The 18,782-nt window shown below is 39.6% G+C and overlaps 2 protein-coding genes across 6 annotated transcripts in view; one reads left to right on the top strand and one right to left on the bottom strand.

Annotated features, from left to right (window-relative positions):
* sec24c (SEC24 homolog C, COPII coat complex component) overlaps window positions 1-4,314 on the top strand; it is a 31,660-nt gene extending 27,346 nt beyond the window's left edge. For all 4 annotated transcript variants that reach the window (XM_041815490.1, XM_041815489.1, XM_041815488.1 and 1 more), the window contains one exon: window positions 334-4,314. In XM_041815490.1, the coding sequence (XP_041671424.1) occupies window positions 334-474 (141 nt within the window). In that variant the 3' untranslated portion in view covers window positions 475-4,314. The remainder of the gene's footprint in view (window positions 1-333) is intronic.
* Window positions 4,315-7,927: 3,613 nt separating this feature from the next.
* On the bottom strand, window positions 7,928-17,450 carry LOC121528889 (NACHT, LRR and PYD domains-containing protein 3-like). Of its 2 annotated transcripts, none has more exons than XM_041816532.1 (9): window positions 17,250-17,450; window positions 16,865-17,005; window positions 16,738-16,794; window positions 13,332-15,120; window positions 11,687-11,848; window positions 11,420-11,593; window positions 11,119-11,286; window positions 10,158-10,204; window positions 7,928-9,935 (listed from the first exon to the last, which is right to left on the bottom strand). In XM_041816532.1, exons 1-9 carry the CDS (start codon window positions 17,293-17,295, stop codon window positions 9,412-9,414), a joined length of 3,108 nt encoding a protein of 1,035 aa, XP_041672466.1. In that variant the 5' UTR covers window positions 17,296-17,450; the 3' UTR covers window positions 7,928-9,411. The 2 variants fall into 2 exon arrangements, with proteins under 2 accessions (XP_041672466.1, XP_041672467.1); XM_041816533.1 differs by having other exon boundaries at window positions 16,865-16,985.
* Between the last annotated feature and the right edge of the window lie 1,332 nt (window positions 17,451-18,782).

Raw genomic sequence — 18,782 nt, 5'->3', positions numbered from 1 at the left:
AATAAAATGGATCAACTAAATAGTCTGTTTCAGTTAGTATGGTCAAGTTGAACTGTTGATTCTGATGTGACAGTGCTGTATCTGTTGGACCGGTCCCTTAAATTTCCATTTTGTTTTAGCATCCAGCTAACTTACTCAGATGTACATCACAGTCCATCTCTGAAAAATAAGATTTTCTTCTAACATTTTCCAGTGACTTTTGAATTGTGTTTTTTGTCAAAGTGCACATCACAACTGTTCAGAAAGCTTTTGATCATCACTAAAACAAAATATTCAGGCCTTACATTAATCACTCAGCCTGTTTCTCACCCCACTGTCTGCTTTTGTTTTCAGCTGGTGGTGGTGAAACAGGAAGACAGAACCGAGCTGATTTTCAGGCACTTCCTGGTAGAAGACAAGAGCGCCAGCGGTGGAGCGTCATACGTGGACTTCCTGTGTCACATGCACAAGGAGATCCGCCAGCTTCTCAGCTAGGCTGGCGTAGTCCCACCTTCACCTTTATAACCCCCCCACCAGATTCACCTTCCTTGTGAGAGAAAGCGCTTTATCTTTTTTTTTTTTTTTTTTTTTTTTTTAACCTGGTATACTAAAGCTCTCCTCGGATCCCATCGTGCGTGTGTTCGTTTGCGTGAACGTGTGCGTGAGAGATAGAGAGTCTGACGATAATAGAGCTTTACTCTGCCTCAAATCTCCCGCTCCAACACAGCAGGAGCGAAATAACTGACAAGGGAGAGTAATGTATATACACAAGTGAACAATAATGTATGCAACAGACTGAGCGAGTGACGGAGACGGCTGGTGTTGACTGTAGTTGGTGTACTGTCTGTATTATGAGCACTGAAAGGCTGATCTTGGCGTGTAATCTTCCGTCAGATAGCTAACACTTTTTATATGATTGATTCCCAAAAGAGTGAAGGACACCGACATACTGAGAAATACATGGAATTACATGCTGTTTTTTCTGTCTCTATTTCTCCTTTTAATCATGGCCTTAGTCCCCCTTCCTCCCCATGCTGCTCCAATCATCCATAAGATGTGTGTATGTGTGTGTGTTTACAGAGGTGAGATGGTTAGCCGCTCAGTCTTTACTTCCAAGTGTGTCCAGGTGTCCGCATCGAAATTTAAGGCCATGTTTACACAACTATGCACTGAAAACTGACTCACTTTTTATCCGTTTAAAAAAAGTTCATCATTTAGATGACTTTTTTTTTGTTAATAGTCACGTGCACAAACAGCTGAAAACATTGTGGTTTACATGCCAGGCCAGTAGGAAGCGACATGACTTAGTAAGAAGCTGCTGTGAGCATATATATATAAACATACAAAAAATGGACAATGAAATTGGGTTGCTACTCTAAGTATGCCGCAACAGAGTCATCTTGAAGGTGATTTGCCGTTGTTGTTATAGTCCACCGCTTTACACGCCGGTATTGCTAGAATGAATCATATGTGCTAAAAGTCTCCACTCTCAGAGGGAACTCCATATTTCCTGTTTACATGACTAGGAAAACAGTGGCCTTTCAACAGTTTGCACTGTAGAAACCCATCCCTTAAAACCTTACGGTTTTAGGCACACCAAATGCTGTTTTCAGATGAAATCGTTGTATAAACATGGCCATGTAGGGACATTTCTGTATTTTTGAAGCTGGGTTGTATAAAGAACTGGTTCAACACTGGTCCAATGTCAAGACCAAGCAATATCTCCTCAACAAAATTTTGCAATCATAAACAAATATTTTCATAAAAAATGGGTCAGTTTGACCTGAAATGGTACATCAGAAAACAGGGATGGAGGCTTGTCCTTCAAAATAAGACCAAATCATCATTTTCTTCCTGTTTGTGTTTTTTTGCAGGCATACATCCACAACCCTCTGAAAATGGCTTTGTGACCCAGTTTAGGTCTTGACCCACCAGATCAGAACCACTGGTATAAAGTACTTGGTAATAGTTATGATATTTTATGATGTTGTTCCTTTAAGGAGAGCTCACTTAGGGCATAGGCAAGGAAGCAAGGCCAGTGGTTCAGCTGGTGGGTTACAAATGTGTGCCAGGGGAAAAAAAAAAAAACAACAAAAAAAAAAAAAATTGATGCACGGAAGCCCAAAGTAGACACATGGTATACCTATGCATACATTTTTGTAGGTTTTCCATAAATGGCAAGTAACTTTCTGTCTTTTTCTCAAGGTTTCAACATATTAATTTCCTTTTTCCCAAATTACAAAAATGTTTTTCCTGCGATAATGAGGAAGTTCCTCTGAAAAATGACAAAAATTCCGTGCCATCTAGAAAAAGATTGAGTGAAATTGGTCACTGTGTTTGATGGCCAATGGATGTTTAGGATTCAAATGAGAAATCATACGTTAAGAAAAGAGCTGTTTCTCAGTCACCGTTTAAAAATAGGAAAACATGACATGGAAATAACATACCTTCAACCCTTTTGGGATCAAAAAATGGAAAATAAAAACTATTGTTTTGTGTTTTCCATTTCCTATTTTTTGTTTTCTTGTTTCTCTTTTTTTTCATTTTCCAGAAAATATGGCAATACATGAGTAATGGTTTGTTTTTCATCTAACTGTCAAATAACGGAACACTGGTGATGTAACATTCTTTTCTTCAGAACACCTGCAGCAGGTGGCACGTACAGGAAATAAAAAGTTACACCACCACGGTTCCGTTCTTTGATCTTTTTTTTTTTTTTTTTAAGCAAAAGAGGAGCAAAGAGTGTCTCATTTATTTCAGTTCTTTTTGGAAAATGATGAAAGAGAAACAGAAAAAAAAGATGTAATAGAAAATGAAAAATGGTTTGATTTGTAGTTTTCTCTGTTTTGATCCCCAGTTTAATATGAACTGCCTTAAAGGGCAAAAGGCAGGTATTTTCCCTTTTTTGCACTCCTATTTTTTGAATGGCTACTGGGAAACGGCTTGTTTCTTGATTTTGGATTTTTCATTTCAAATTAAAAATCTGTTGGCTGTGAAATACACTAACCATGTTTGCATGGATGCCCAATGTGTTGAGAATCACAGGCACAGCAGTCTTGAGTAATTTTTGCATCACTAGAACGGGATAAAATCAATGTCAGAAACATTCTGAAGTTCTTCATATTCACTATTTTACATTGAAGCAAATAGGCTATGTGTTCTTGTCAGCACGCTCTCCTTACAGGGGCACACAAACTGACGCCTCTTGTGGCGAAAACTACTATTACAAAGTACTTTACAAACCCAACTTCAAAGTACAGAAATTTCCCTTCAATTTGTAGTCTAAAGACTTTTCTCCAGCAGAAAGCATCAAAGAATTGTCTCAAAATGTATCAAATCTGAATATTATCCCCAAATAAACTACAAATGTGAAGGTTCACAATCATAACAGTGATTGATGTGATCTGTGTTTGATTTAAAACAGTCTTAGTTGAGTTTAGTTATCAATGCTCAGATTTCTGAGCACTAATGATCCAGTTGTGCATGTTAGGAGAGGACGCTTTCATTAGATTAAAGTCTATGCAGCTACAAAAGGCTAGAAACAAAACGAAATGAAGAATAAAAGAAATCAGACAGGTGTGAACTTTTGATTTCTGCATCAGAGTTATTGGAAATCCTTGGTGGATAATGATCTTGTCTGTTTGATGGCGTGAAGTGCTGCAGACTTTATATTAATTTAAAAAAAGTTTTGATGTTCAAAATTGTATAAAACCCAGTTTCCAGCAGACAGAAGTGAGCAGAGAAAGAGTGGACAAATGGACGTGAGTTTGCTTATCTTGAGTTGTCTCCGCACTGATGATCTGCTCGGTGTGTAAATAAAATATATAATCTGTACAGAATTAATAGAAATAACGATTTTAAAGACCTGCCTGAGCAGCTGCGGGTTGTTGACGGTTGGTTTCTCTGTCACAAAAGTCTAAATATAAAATCATGACTTTTACTAAAGAAAGGAAGACGCCTTGGCTGGCTTTTTGATATGTTTGTGTACGTGTGAATGCGAGGTGCGACTGTGTGTGGATGTGTGAACGTGGATGTGGGGTCGGTCCTGGTGAATTTCTTCTGAGGAACAGAGGGATCAGCCAACGCACACATATACACACAGTCTCTACCCATGAGATTAAATTCAGTCTTCATTTATCACTTTCCGTTCCTTTTTTAACAATGTCACCCTGTTTGTTTGGTGTGCGTCGCCCTCTGTTCCGTCTTTACGTTCTCTGGCTCTGATTGGCCCGCTGTCTCAACTGTGATCTTCATTTCTGTTCCTTTCTTTTCTTTGATTTGTGTTTTTTTCATTGCCTCTTGGGACTGCTAATAAAATGATTGTTGAAAGTGAAACAGCATTGTGCTTCTTCTTTCTCTGATTGTTTCTTCAATTAAAAGCTTAATTACAAATTATATTGACACAATTACACAACAGTTTAGACCTTTTATAAGTTTTACTTTGGCCTTTATTCTGATAGGACAGTAGATACAGTTGAAAATGGGGGATAGAGAGCAGATGTAAAAAAAAAAAAAAGTATTGTGTATGGAGAAGTATTTGCCCACTTCCTGATTTTTTTTTAAAATATTTGACACACTTAAAAGTTTTAGATCATCAAATTTTAAGATGGAGAAGTTCGGACCTTGACTTGGTCATTTCAAATCTTCCTCATTTTTGCGAGTCAGAGGTGAACCAGCTAGTGTGTTTCGCATTATTACCCCACTGCATAATCTGAGTGCACTTCAGTTTGAGGTAATGAACTGATGGCCGGACAATTTCCTTCCAGATTTTCTGGTACAGAGCAATTTTCACCAAGATATTCTGGCTTCAGGCGGTAATTTCTAACGGCCACCCTGACAAATTGTTCATCTGAGACTTCAAATATCTCAAAACAGAAATACATGGTAAAACTTTCAAAATAAAATCTGATTAAACGCCCATTTTAGGTTAGGGTAAGTTTGAAGGTTAGGTTTAGGATACCAAAAGGTTAAAGTTAAAAACTTGACTTTCAAAACCTGATTAGGGGATGTTTAATAATCGTGGAGGAGATAACCCCAAGAATTGATCACTTTGTGATACAAGCATGAAATCTGGTACAGTTATAGCCAAACGTATTCCAAAGAAAACTGGATATAGAGGCATCCTGAATTTTCAACATGGTACCCATGGCAGCCATTTTTTTTTAAATGGCCACCAAGGATAACCGTTTTCTCATCAATTTTCTTATCAGGAATGATAATAAAGGATGATGAAGAATTAAAAAACATGAAGAATCTACTCCTTTTAGTGATACTTTAGTGGTAGCATAGTTTAGTTTCCTAAATGCTATCAAATATTAGTCCCACATCTAGTTGATATTGTGCATATTTAGATGTAGTTAGATAGCCACACTTGAATTGACAGGATGCGGCAGCGCGGTAGAGCCGAGCCAAGGGTAACGGGGCTTTACATGACTTCATGTAGTTACTCAGATGGTGTACAAATCGCACTGGAATTAAATGGCACTGGATGAACGATCGGGCTAGGTTTAGGTCAATTTTTGTAAGAAGAGTTGTGTGAGGCAGTGCAAGTGCAAAAAAGCTGAAATAAACTGCACATCTCTTTGTTTCTGTAAAGGTGAATGTTGAATAGACTGCTGTGACAGACAGAAGTGCTTTCCCTCTCTTTTATTTTTTAACCCCATTTTATACATCGCTTAAAAAAATACCTCACTTCCCTCCCTCTCCTTTTCCCTTCCTCTCCTAAAAAAAAAACCAACAAAAAAGAAAAAGAAATGTTTTCATTGATTTACTGAAGGTTCAAGTTTATGTAAAACTTAGTGTAAATTGTAAACCGTTATTTTAATCTTGTGATCAAAAACATTGATAGGAAACTCAATTCAAGTTTCAAGTTTATATAAAACAGTGTAAAATGTAAATAATTCTGTCAGTCTTGTAATAAAAAACTCTGATCTGAAACTTAATTCAAGTTTCAAGTTCATATAAAACGTAGTGTAAATTTGAAATGGTTCTCTTAGTCTTGAGATCAAAAGAATTGACCTGAAGCTCAATTCTGAGATGTCTCTAATTTTCTAATAAACAAAATATAGCAGGTAGCAACTTTTGTTCAAAGTGTATCAATTTCAGGCTTAAAAAACAACAACCTTAAATTTCCATTCCATCTTTTCAATTTCCATGTGTCATATAAAAATTGCAACAATAAAACAACCCTGGTTTAAGCCACACCCATTTCTGATCTAAGCCCTGTCAACTTCTTACCTAACCTCAAGCCTCTCCAATAGTATGGTAGACAAATTAAACTAATTAGGTCCTTAATATCAGTAAATCTCCTGATAAGAAAATTAATAAGAAAATGGTTATCATTGGTGGCCATTTTGAAAAATGGCTGCCATGGGCGCCATGTAGAACAGTCTTGATGCCTCCATATCCACATCTTTTGGGAATGCCTTTGGCTATAACTGTCCCAATTTTCATGCTTGTATCACAAAATGAACAATTGTTAAGGAATGTCTAGTTAAGCTGCCCCACTATAAAGTCAAGTAAACAGTAAGCTCGTACTCCATGTACTACCAGAGTAGCTATGTAGCTCCATTAGCAATGTTAACCATGGCGATAATGGTGCTACCCAGCTAACAGCTGCATAACGCAGATGGCTAAAGCTAAGCTCACAAAGCAGCTAGGTATGTTGTGAATCAATGTAGTTAAGTAACCTTTAGTGGGGTCTACTAAAGCTCATGTAGCTAAAGCTAACTAAGCTAAACATAATGGATCTACATAGCCAATGTAGCTAAGCTAACTAAGCTACACTGGCTTAAGCTGTAACATTATGTCGCTAGTGTAGCTATGTAAGTTTTAGCTAAAGCTAATAAAGCTAAAGCGAGCAGTAACTACTTCTTAGATGGGTCTATGCATAATTTAATCCTGGATCAGACCTCTGACCTTTAGATCTTTAGATGTTACTCTGAGATCTTTTGTGACCTCCTGGATGAGTTGTCAGTGTGCTTTTTGAGTAATTTTGGTAGGCCGGCCACTCCTGGGAAGGTTCACCACTGTTCCAAGTTTTCTCCATTTGTGGATAATGGCTCTCAACAAAGTCTTAGAAATGGCTTTGTAAGACTTTCCAGACTGATGGATGTTGGTAACTTTTTTTCAAATCTGTTCTTGATGCTTTTTCTTCTTTTTTTTTTTGTAGCATTAAGTGATTTCTTGATTCAACAGGAGTGATAGTAATCAAGCCTGGGTGTGGCTAGTGAAATTGAACTTAACTTTCCAAAGGATGTAGTTCATCACAGTTAGTTTATGATTTAGCAAGGGGGGGCAGGTACATTTCACACACTTTTTACAAAACTGCATTGTGTAATTATTTGGGTAATCTTTGTCTAATATTAAACGTTTTTGACAATCTGAAACATTGAAATGTTACAGATATGCTAAAAGAAAACATTGTGACACTGCCAAGATTGACCAAAGATTGACCAAAGAGCCAAGAGAAAGTCTTGTGTTTTTTTCAACCCTAATTCCAAAAAGGTTGGGGTACTTTTTAAAATGTACATTAAAACAGAATGCAATGACTAGCAAATCTCTTAAACCCATATTTTATTCAGAAGAGAACATAAAGAACATATCAGATGAGAGGGTGGGGCTGACAGTTAGACAGATGAGTAGTTTATGAACAGGCTGTACTGCTGTAAATGTTGTCAACTGTTGAGTGAACAAGCATTGACATGAAAAAGAATGATCTGAATTATATAGCATAAATTAGAGAAAGAAGGCTGGATACAGACAAATCTTAGCCAATGGGCCCTCTGGGCCGACATACATCCAATCCATACTGGAAGTCTCAACCAGAAGTCCGTACGTCTAAGGTTAGGCTTAGGCATTAAAACCAGAGTGGTTAGGTTCAGGGTAAGGCAGTATGGAAGGTGATATGTTTGAGATCCAGCACCAAGGGTTAGACTTAGGCGCGAAAAAGACTGACAAACACTGGCAGCTGAGTCCAACATGAAGAAGAAACTTCCGCTTGGGACTTCCAACATGGTTTGGATGTATAGCGACGTCCATGTCGGCCATCTTGACTGCAGTTGGGTCCCTCTCCAGATTTTAGACCTGTCACTGACAAAAATAAGACTTTTCAAGAATCTGCAGGAACATGGAAACATTCTGATGCAGTCAGCGTAGCTTTCACATTTCCGTTAGTTGTCGAAGCTACGTAGCTAACAGAGCTACATCCCTAATATAGCTAAAGCTAAGCTCACAAAGCTGGATAGTCAAGTGTTTTACACCACCAACTCAGTACAGAAACAATATCCAATTTGGGCCCTTGGGCAAGGTTCTTTACTCCTGGAACACCTGTCTACCTCTATGTATGCCGCTTTGGACTAAAGCATCTGCTAAATGATGTAACATCGAAAAAATCAGCTAAATAATTTGTGTGTTTGTGTGTAGTAAGCTTTAGCCTTGTCTGCTGACGCTTACATAGCTAAAGCTAACCTAGCTATAAATAGCGGAGTTACATAGCTCCATTATGTATAGCTCAGTTAGCTTTAGCTATGTTTGCTAAAGCTAACAGCTCAGTTAGCTTTAGCTACATGGATAAAGGGATAGAAAACAAACAATTTGCAGGCAATTATAGACCATGCCATGCCATGCTGTCATTGTCCATACTCACAAGGTTTGTTAGGCCTTTCTTTGCTTTTTTATGCCTTTGCAACATTGAGTAATACAAGATAAATAAGATGAGGTCTCAATAAAACATTTAAAAATTACTCATTATCATGGGAAAACTGAGAACTGCTGAAGTGTGCCATTAATCGGAAGTTTAAAAAAGAGGGAAAAAAGATTATTAAGGGAAATTAAAGAAAAAAGGGAAGTTGAAAGCCAATAAGACAATCAAAACAAAAGAAAGGGAAACTCCACTATTAGTTACATTAATGAAAATATAACAGCCAACATATCTGACTACAATGAAGCAGATTCACATTAGCAACTTGGAGCCAAGTAAATGTTCATTATTTTAAGATTACCCTTTTTTACCCATTTGTTATAAAACCAGAACTATTTAGATGAGAGGATGTCTTACTGTGGTTTGGTCAGAAATGCAAGAAATGTCTTTTGTACATTTAAGAACATGTTTTCATCTATGTACGGCTGTTTCTTACACAAAAATGTATACTTCTACTCAAACAGAGAAAGTGCAGACTTGTTTTCGTCTATGATTATTATTTTTATGAGTCTTTAGTATCAGTTCTCCAAAATCCTGTGGTCGGATGTCTTACTTCAGCACAATACTGACCACAAATATTAAAAGTCCAAACTCTGCAGAAAGAGATACTTCAAGAGGCTTTAACATGTCAGTTTTCTCAATGTAGCACACATAAAATTTGAGGCTCAAGGGCAAGAACATTTCTCACATTGTAAGGGGTAAAGGGACTTTGGATTCTTTCTTTTCAGAATTTAGCACAAGTACACAACTGAGTCCACCCATCCGAACCAAAACCCGGGGTAGACGGGCTCAGTGAAGGTGGTGCGAAAGGTGTGGAGGAGGTATGATGATCCACAGCTGATCTTGTAAAAGGACAGTGTCCCTGCAGACCAGTCCAGGTAGACCCCCACCTTAGTGTAGTTGGGAGGGATATTCACATGAGTGCCTGAGTTGTTGTGCCAGTCCTTGTACCCATCTTTGGTGAAATATAGTCCCCAGGAACTATCATTTTTGCCCAGCCAGCTGTTCAAACCGTCTCCTTTCCTGCACATCCTCCTGTAGGCCACTCCAATGAAAGCCCTCCCACACCATTCAGTCTCCCAGTAACAGCGCCCAGTCAGTCCCTCTTTGCACAGCACCTGTGTCCAGGAGTCAAACCGTTCAGGGTGATCAGGATATGGCTGAATGTCCCAGTGGTATGTTGCTTTCTTGTTCTCCTCCTCCAACAGAAGGTGTCTGTGTGCTGTGTGTGGGTCCAAGGTGAGATTTTTGGTATCTGGTAAAACAGATCATGATGACTTTGTCAAGAAGGAGTAAAATAGCTGTTTTGATTTTGAGAGGACATGAACTCACAAAAAAGCAAGCACTAGCAAGCAACACAAGGGTGTAGTGATTATGGTTGTGCCTAACAGTGTAGAGGTTCAAGAAGAACACAGTAAGTGGAGAGAAACAGTAGAGGGGGAATAGACTAACCCTAAAAGGGTCACTTGTTACTTACATTTCTTTGGACCTGGCTGGTTCCTTGATTCACCACACCCTTCCACACTGAAACAAAACATAAAGCAAAGCAATCAAGCAAAAACACTCTTTCATTTCCAAGATACATTTGTTTGGCTTTGTTAGCTGAAATACAACTAGCTATGCAGAGACATTTTCTGCAAACTGACAAAGGGAAATACAAGAAACCACAGATATTTGCCCCCCACACACACCATAGATGACTACGGTGAGACCATAGCTGAGACGTGGCATCTTTCAGAACAGAAATACACGCTAAAACTTTCAAAATCAAATCCAATTAATCTTCCAGTTAGAGTTAGGTATTAAGGCAAAGGTTAGGACACCAAAAGTTAAAGGTCAAAAAAGTGACCTGCAAAATCTAGTTACAAAGCGCTTATTACAGCTGAGTAAACAGTCTGCTATAAGGAAGACTGTATGAAAACACTGTAATGGAGCCATCAAAGTTGAAGCTAAAGCTAACATAGCTGTGTTAGTAATGTAGCTACAGAAATAACATGGCCAAATTTAAAGATAATGAAACTATCTTAGCTATGTAGGTAATGTAGCTACATAGCTATAGCTAAAGCTAATAAAGGAAAACATTTACCAAAGCTGAGTAAACAATCTGCTGACAAAACAAAACACTTTAACGCAGCTAACTTAACGAAGGCTAAAGCTAACAAAGCTATGTAGCTACATAGATAAGACAACCAAATTTAAAAATAATGAAACTCCCATGGCTATGTAGGTAATATAGCTACACAGGTATAGCTACATATTGGCATTAACTAAATAGCTAGCCAAGCTATGCTAGCCAAGCTAATGAAGCTAAAGTAGGCCACTGTTCTCGTAATGACTTATAAAACAGGTCTATAGCCTATGTAATTTAACCCCAGATTAGACATCTGCTCTTTTTCTGTTTGATTGATGTAATTTTGCATGTATGTCAAAACAGCTACCTAAGTCTCTTCAGGCTGCATTGTGGGTCTTCCTCCAGAGCACACAGTAAGCTCAACCCTGAATTTCCTGGGTGGTTGTAGCTCAGGTCCAGCTCTTGCAGTCCAGAGGAGTTCAACGCAGATGCTAGGAATATACAGCCTTCTTCTGTCACTCTGCACAAGGACAAACTTCAAAACAGACAAAATAATATTCTTACTTCATGTCAACAACAGCAGCTATAGCACATAGCATGTTTGGCAGTGCACTGAAGACTGCTGATAAATACTTCATCTTTCATAAAGTTTCAGCTTGGGCACTTACATGAGTGTTTCCAGTTTACAGTGAGAACTTTCCAGTCCACCACAGAGCTTTTTGACTCCTTCATCCATAAAGTCATTGTCAGACAGATCCAGTACTTTGAGCTGGCAGGTAGCTGAGCTGATAACAGAGGCCAGGGGATCCGAACTGGGCTCGGTGAGGCTGCAGCTCCTCAGTCTTAACAAACAGAAAATGGAAAAACTGATGAGTAATTCTTACTAGAACATTTCACATTCTAGATGCTAAAATTAGAGACAGTGGGGTGTTAACCTGAGAATTTCCAGTTTGCTGTTCTTGAGTCCAATATGGAGCTGTATCATTCCTTCATCTGTCAGCTTGTTGTCACTCAGGTTCAGCTCTCTGAGGTTAGAAAACCTGATGGCATCCCCCAGACTTTTGCAGCACTTTGCAGTGAGATTACATGCATTCAGACTACAGCAGGAACGAGGTGGGGTGAGAAAAATCATTAACAGAATTTTATACAGAAGATCTTGTCATTAAAGATCAGGCTTTACATATTACATGCAGTATGAGCTGGATAGCTGTTTTAAACTAGTGTGATGTTTACTTAAAAAAGCAATTAGACTTGATTGAAGTTCTTAAAGATTGTTCCTTTGGTCCAAAGAAGCTCTCCTTAAGTCCAATTGGAGGACTGAGAATTCAGGTATCCTCCCAGCTGCCCACTCTATAACACATGCTGTCACCCCTGGCATCTAGACCATCCATCCAGTGAGCTGGATCAGGCCTGGAAAGTGGGCAAGACACCTGTAAAAATGCAGCTGCCATTACTGGATCAGGCAGCTGATTCTTCACATCCCCGTTCTTCTGAGCAGCATTAGACACACAGTCTTGCCAACGATACCCAAAGATGCACCAAAGATTTGTCACAAAATAGTCTAGCCAGTGCTTCTGGCCATCAGTCAACGCCAAGGCCTCATAAGAGTACAGAAAGACTCAAAGGATCAGGAACTGAAAGACTAAGATTTTTGTCCGCATGCTCAGATCACGAGAAAGCCAAATGTCTTGCTTGGGGTAACCTCACCAACCCATGCGTGAGTCTAAGTCTGTGTTTGATGTCCTCACAGTCGGTGGATTGATGGACTACACTGCCAAAGTAGGCGTACTGCTCGAGCTCTCACCATTCACTGACACAGACTCAATGGCAGCATCCAAGGCATCCCCAAATACCAGGATCTTCCCTATACTTCAGCCCCCTCAGTCAGCAAGTTAAAAGGCCCTACTGTACAAGCCATTTACAGTCTCCGCAAGGATCACAACATCATCAGCACCACTGAATGACACTCCATAGCACACTGCCCCTGTTACCCACCCCATTATCCAGTCCATACAGGCACTTAAGATCATAGGGGCTAAGACACATCCCTGCCTTGGCCCACAATCAACTGGGAAGACGTCAGAGGTGGAGCAGCCTGACTTCACAGTACTCTCTGTACTGAAATATAGGGCAGACGTCTATTGGATGATAGAACATGGGATCCCGCGGAGCTCCAGAATGCTCCAGATGGCATCTCTACTCACCGAGTCGAACGCCTACCAGAAGTCAACACAGGCTGCAAGCCTCACTGAGCACCAGAAGTGCCAGGATATGGTCTACCATAGATCTCTTAGATGTAAAGCCTGGCTGTTAGGGTCACTGGTGTTAAAGCTACACAGGCAAGAAGGCTTTCGTATGCTTATAGGCAACTGCCTGTGTACGGAGAGATGCCACTTTCAGTTCAGTCTTCACAAGTTTCTTTGTTTGATTCAACAACGTCAACGAAATTCAAGTAAGCTAACCATAATATCTATAGCAAAGGGAATTATGTTGCTTGCACTGACAATAGGAGGTAACTGTGTGCTTTTTAAAGACTCTGATGGATGGCGTGGTCTCAAGAACAATCTATGTATAACTTACTTTGCTGTTTGTGCTGTTTTGATGACAGGCAGCAGCCTCAGAAGACCCTCTTCTGTCCTGGTGTAATTGCTTAGGTCAAAGACACTCAGCTCTTCTTCTGACGTCAGTAACACAAACACCAGAGTGGCCCACTGTGCAGGTGAAAGTTTGGCTTTGTTGAGACTTCCAGAGTGGAGGAAGCTTTGAATCTCCTCAACAAGCGAGTGGTCATTCAGCTCATTCAGGCAGTGAAAGAGGTTGAGGCATCTATCAGGAGCGGTACTTGTCCTAATCCTCTCTTTTATGTGTTTGAGGATCTCGTTTTTTGTCCTTTGGTTGGTTCTGTTGCTGGTCATGAGCTGTTTCAGTAGAGTCTGATTTGATTCCAGAGACAAGCCCAAAAGGAAGCGCAGAAAGATGTCAAAGTGTCCATTCTCGCATCGTAAAGCCTTTTCTACTGCCTCCTTGTAGAGGATGAGCTCTGATGAGTCTCTTGATAGAAATCGCCGAGTTGCAGACGACTTCTTTATCAGCACGTTGACGTTGTCATTGTGGAATGTGAGGAAGACGTACAAAGCAGCAAAGAACTCCTGGACGCTCAGGTGCACGAAGCAAAACATCTTCTCCTGGCAGAGTGTCAGTTCTTCGTTGAAGATCTGGGTGTAGATCCCAGAAAACATGGATGCCTCTTTGACTTTGATACCATTGATGAGGAGGTCGCTCTCGTAGAAGATCAACTGGCCCTTCTCGAGCTCTTTGAAGGCAAGCTTACCCAGTGAGATGAGGTTAGCTCTCACACTGTTGGTTTGTGATTCTTTTTCTCCAGGGAGCCTGTTTTTCATGTTGTCCACATACAAAGACAAGAACTGTATGTACATTTGAGTCAGAGTCTTTGGCGTGTCTTTACTGTCAGCTGTTGCCAACTTCTTCTCAAGGACATTTGCCGCCATCCAGCAGAAGACTGGAATGTGGCACATGATATGAAGACTCCTGCAGGATTTGACATGTTTGATGACTCTGTCTGCCAAGCTCTCCTCACAGATTTTCCTTCTAAAGTACTCCTCTTTCTGGGGATTGTTGAATCCCCGCACCTCGGTCACCAGATCAATACACTCAAGAGGGATCTGGCTAGAAGCAACCGGCCGAGATGTTATCCAGACTAGAGCAGAAGGAAGAAGTCGTCCCCTGATGAGGTTGGTCAGAAGTACAGAAATCTTGCTTGGCTGTGTCACGTCAGCCAATATGTCGGTCTTGTTGAAATCCAAAGACAGTCGGCTCTCATCTAAGCCATCCAGGATGAAGAGCATTCTGTTTTTACCATACGTTACAATTCCTGTGTCTTTTGTTTCTGGGAAAAGGACACTGACAAGTTCCTCCATGCTGAAGGTTTTCTTCCTCAGAAGATTCAGCTCTCGGAAAGAGAGAGGAAACACAAAGTCTAGGGCGGTGTTTTCTTTCTCCTCAGCCCAGTCCAAAGTGAATTTGTTGGTGGATACTGTCTTTCCAATGCCAGCGACTCCCCTTGTGATTACAGTTCTTATGGAGAGCTCTTGTCCCCCTTGGGGAACAAAGAGGTGACTGCAGTGGATCGTTTTCTCCTTGGTGACATCCATCCTTGACATTGTCTCAATCTGTCTCACCTCATGCTCCTGATTGACTCCACCACTTCCACCCTCAGTGATGTAGAGCTCTGTGTAGATCTTATGGAGATGTGTCTTTTTTGCCGATGCTCCCATCCCATCCAGCAAGTGACTGAACTTCTTTTTTAGTGTAGTTTTCAGCCTTTTTTGGCATTCTGTGATCCTGTCATCTGGAGAAAAATGCCATTAAAGATTATTCAGGGTTTTTTCCTAATCTTAACAATTTAAGCCATCTCAAATATTTCTTGAAGTGATACTAATCCAAACAACTTCAGCTGAGGTGCATCTACCCTGGACTTTGAAAAAAAGGCCTTTGGAACATCAGGGATGGGGCTGTGTGTGTGCAGCATTAGCTACTATTGACTTCAGTGGTCATTTTATTTATTACATAGGATTTAAATGGTAAAAATGATGGTGCTATAAAAGACACCATTTAATTTATCAACTTTGTTTTAATAAAGACATGGTTTGGTCCAAGATTGAAGTTACAAAAAAGGACTACACTACCCACAATCCAACAGTATCACAGTAACATCTCCGATTGGTGGAGCCTGTTTTTACTCGTGAATTTCACCTGTAAGTGAGAAGGGTCTGGCTGCTGAACGCAGATCTCAGTTGCCCCTCTTGCTGACCACTTCTATGAGACGCTGCCTCTGTCATGACAGAAGGGATGTAATTTGCTGGTATGTGTTTCCTTTTTTAGATTTTAATTCAACTTTAATCAAAAAGTCAGGCAGGTATGTAGCGCCACATTATGTAATAACACTGCATTATGTAATAACCCTAACCATAGGACTTAGTGTGGGCTCCAAGGTATGCCCTACCCAACTTCCTTGCCCTAACTCTAACTGCTTAGTGACTTATGCCTAAACCTAACCCCCCTTCAGGGCCCTAGACTGAACACCTAACCTTAATCCCAGGATTTAAGTCGGGCTCCAGGGTATACTCTATAACCTTGCCCTAACCCTAACCCCTTAGTGGCTTACAAAATGTGGCGTTATTACATAATGAATTGAAAATGTATTACATTATTACATAATGCGGCGTTATTACATAGCGTGGCACTACAAGGTACATTCATGAAATAACCGCATTGCAAACATTGCAGACTAAGAAACACTTTATGAATAATAGAAAAAACGGTCAGTGGTCTAATCCAGAATAAATCCCATTCCCATATCCTGTTTTAGAGGTAGTTAAGTGATTGCTGGCTTTCGCTATGCTAGCTTTATCTAAAGCTAAGCAGTTAACATTACACTGTCAGCCAATGTAGTCAGTCAAGTTAGCTTATGCTAATACAGATAAAATGAGCCATTATTTACGTTATTACTTTTAAAGCTGGTCTATCTTTAGCAAACATAGCACAAGCTAACATAGTTAACTTGGCTTTATTAGCTCTAGCTATGATAGCTATGTGGTTTCACAGCTAATGAAGCTAACAAGGCTTTGTTAGCTATAGCTGTAGCTACATTAGCTGTGCTGTAGTGTTTTCATGGAGGACAAGGTTTTTCCCTGTGAGGAGAAAGTTTGGTTGACTCTATTAAACGTTTGGAAAGTTAGTTTTAAGAGAGACTTGGACCCTGCTGTTGGGGTTGGAAGTCTTCCCATGGGACTTTGGGGATAATAAAAAAAAACTATTCTGATGCTGTTTAATCACTTTTGGTATCTTATTTACATTCAAAGTTCATGTCTTCCCAATTAAAGTCACACATACAGTATAATGATTATAACTTGAGCTATCACCTATATACATGGGATGGATAGTAATGGATAGTAAAGGTGCTTACTTTTGGGCTGTGAAGCAGCATCTTGGTTTAATTCTTCTTTGAGTAAGACAATAGATTCTGCAAAAGAAGAGAAAGATCAGCAGAAGCTAAACCCAGGTTTAGGTTCTCAGCCATTGAGCATACATACCTCTACGTGAAGAGTTGATGTTAATGTTTATGTTGCCATAAGTGGGACCAATGATGTAGGGAGCGACCACATTTCCTCCGCTTTGAGCAGAGTAAGTGGGATGGAAGTGCTGAAGAGTAGCCTGAACAGAGTAAAGTGACTCTAAGAGAGCAAAACAAAGCCCAAAAAAATTACAGAAATACATTGCAGTTGATTATCAAAGGAGATAAATGATTACTGAATGAGATTCAAGAACTTTTCAAGGTCATTAAGATGCTGACTGACAGACTTAATGATTAAAGTCTTTAAAACAAGCACCTTCTTTCTACCTTTTTAATTTGTGTTTGTTTACTGGATCAGATATCTTCTACTACATAATTCACATCTTCACTTCTAGACACCTCACCTGTTTTAACACTTTTTTGCTCCGAGTTTGTCTCATCAACCAGCATGTTTAATCGCTGACATCCCCCAGAGATGCTCTGTATCTTCGTCTCTGACACCAAACAGAAGCGTTCCTCAGTATCATCCACACAGAATCACCGGACCAATGGATGAAGTTTGAAAAGGAAATCCTCACTTCAGTAACAACTTTGATTGTGACCTGATTCACACTCAGAGCATCTTTTTGAGAGTAGGAGGAAATTTTGATTTTGACGCGTTGGCAAACCTTTTTTGCAGCTTCCTTCCTGTGTGATGGTATAAAAAACAGGAAGCAAGGGTTTTAGAACAAAGTCTTCTCAGTAAACCACAGCTCGTACAACAGTTTCGTTTACAACAAAATGAACTTCTTTTTTCAAAGAAACTGTAACTGCAGGATTTTATCAGCTTTAATGACACATTTTACTCTGTTTTTCAAGGATTTCACATTTGAGAGAAAAAAAATCTGATTTGTATCACATCAATATTTTACAGACATGAATGATAGACTGATGGATGTAATATCTAAAAACACAAAATAATCTGAAAACAGGTGACACTTGAAAAATTGCTAGTTGTGAAATACAATGTTTAATAATTAAAACGTTTAAAGATACAAACACCAAACCAAAAAAGCTGGGACGTTGTGAAAAATGTGAATAAAAACAGAAAAACTGACAAGACATCTACTCTTCAAACTGCTAAACTTTATTGTTAGGGGAAATTTAAAAACATCCTGATTTGATGCCTGGAACACATTCCAATAAAGTTTGGACAGGAGCATACCAACCACTGTAAGTGTCTGGGGACTGATGATACTACATTGTTGAGGTAGTGGAGTTCTTTCCCCTTTTGCTTGATGAACATCTTAAGTTGCTCAACAGTTTGGGGTCTATATTGTAATTTTTTTGCACTTCTTAATGAGCTGTACATTTTTGATACAAGTCGGGACACATGTGGACCAGTCTAGTTCTCTCTTATTGTGAAATCATGCTGTTGTAACTCCTTAAGTGAATGTGGTTTGAAATTGTCTTGCTCAAATAGGCAGGAACATCCAGAAAAAAAGAAATCATCTGGATGGAAGCATCTGTTCCTCCAAAACTAAAGTAAAACTGCACCAGGCTTAATGGTGCACCTTTCAGGAGTGCTCTTTTTATACCCAATCATAGCACTATCATCTATTATCAGTGAGCCTGCTGAACTGTGAATGTCCCAGGTGTTCTATCAAGAATTCCACACACCAATGTCTGTCTGTATGAAAACTACTACGGTAATTTGGCCCCACATAAAAATCTGAGCTGTGATTCATTGGCCGCAAGTACTGTCACCTAAGCACCCCTGGTGACATGTAACTCCATCCTCCCACATCCAGCCCCTGTTAATAGTGATTGGCAAATATGTGCATTTCGGTACAACCCTAATTCCAAAAACCTCAGTTGCTTTGTAAAATGACAATAAAAACAGAATGCAATTATCTGTAAATCTCAGAAACCCATCAATTATATAGAATATAAACCAC

The sequence above is a fragment of the Cheilinus undulatus genome, linkage group 20, assembly GCF_018320785.1.
Source record: "Cheilinus undulatus linkage group 20, ASM1832078v1, whole genome shotgun sequence".
Lineage (NCBI taxonomy): Eukaryota > Metazoa > Chordata > Actinopteri > Labriformes > Labridae > Cheilinus > Cheilinus undulatus.
This window is presented reverse-complemented; position numbering and strand designations above follow the sequence as displayed.

Coding starts and splice junctions, on each gene's coding strand:
- LOC121528889 (XM_041816532.1), bottom strand. CDS start 17,295: ATGCTGGTTGATGAGACAAACTCGGAGCAAAAAAGTGTTAAAACAG. Junction 17,006..17,249: donor GCAAAAAAGTGTTAAAACAG/GTGAGGTGTCTA, acceptor TTGCTCTCTTAG/AGTCACTTTACTCTGTTCAG. Junction 11,287..11,419: donor TGTAAACTGGAAACACTCAT/GTAAGTGCCCAA, acceptor TCTGTTTTGAAG/TTTGTCCTTGTGCAGAGTGA.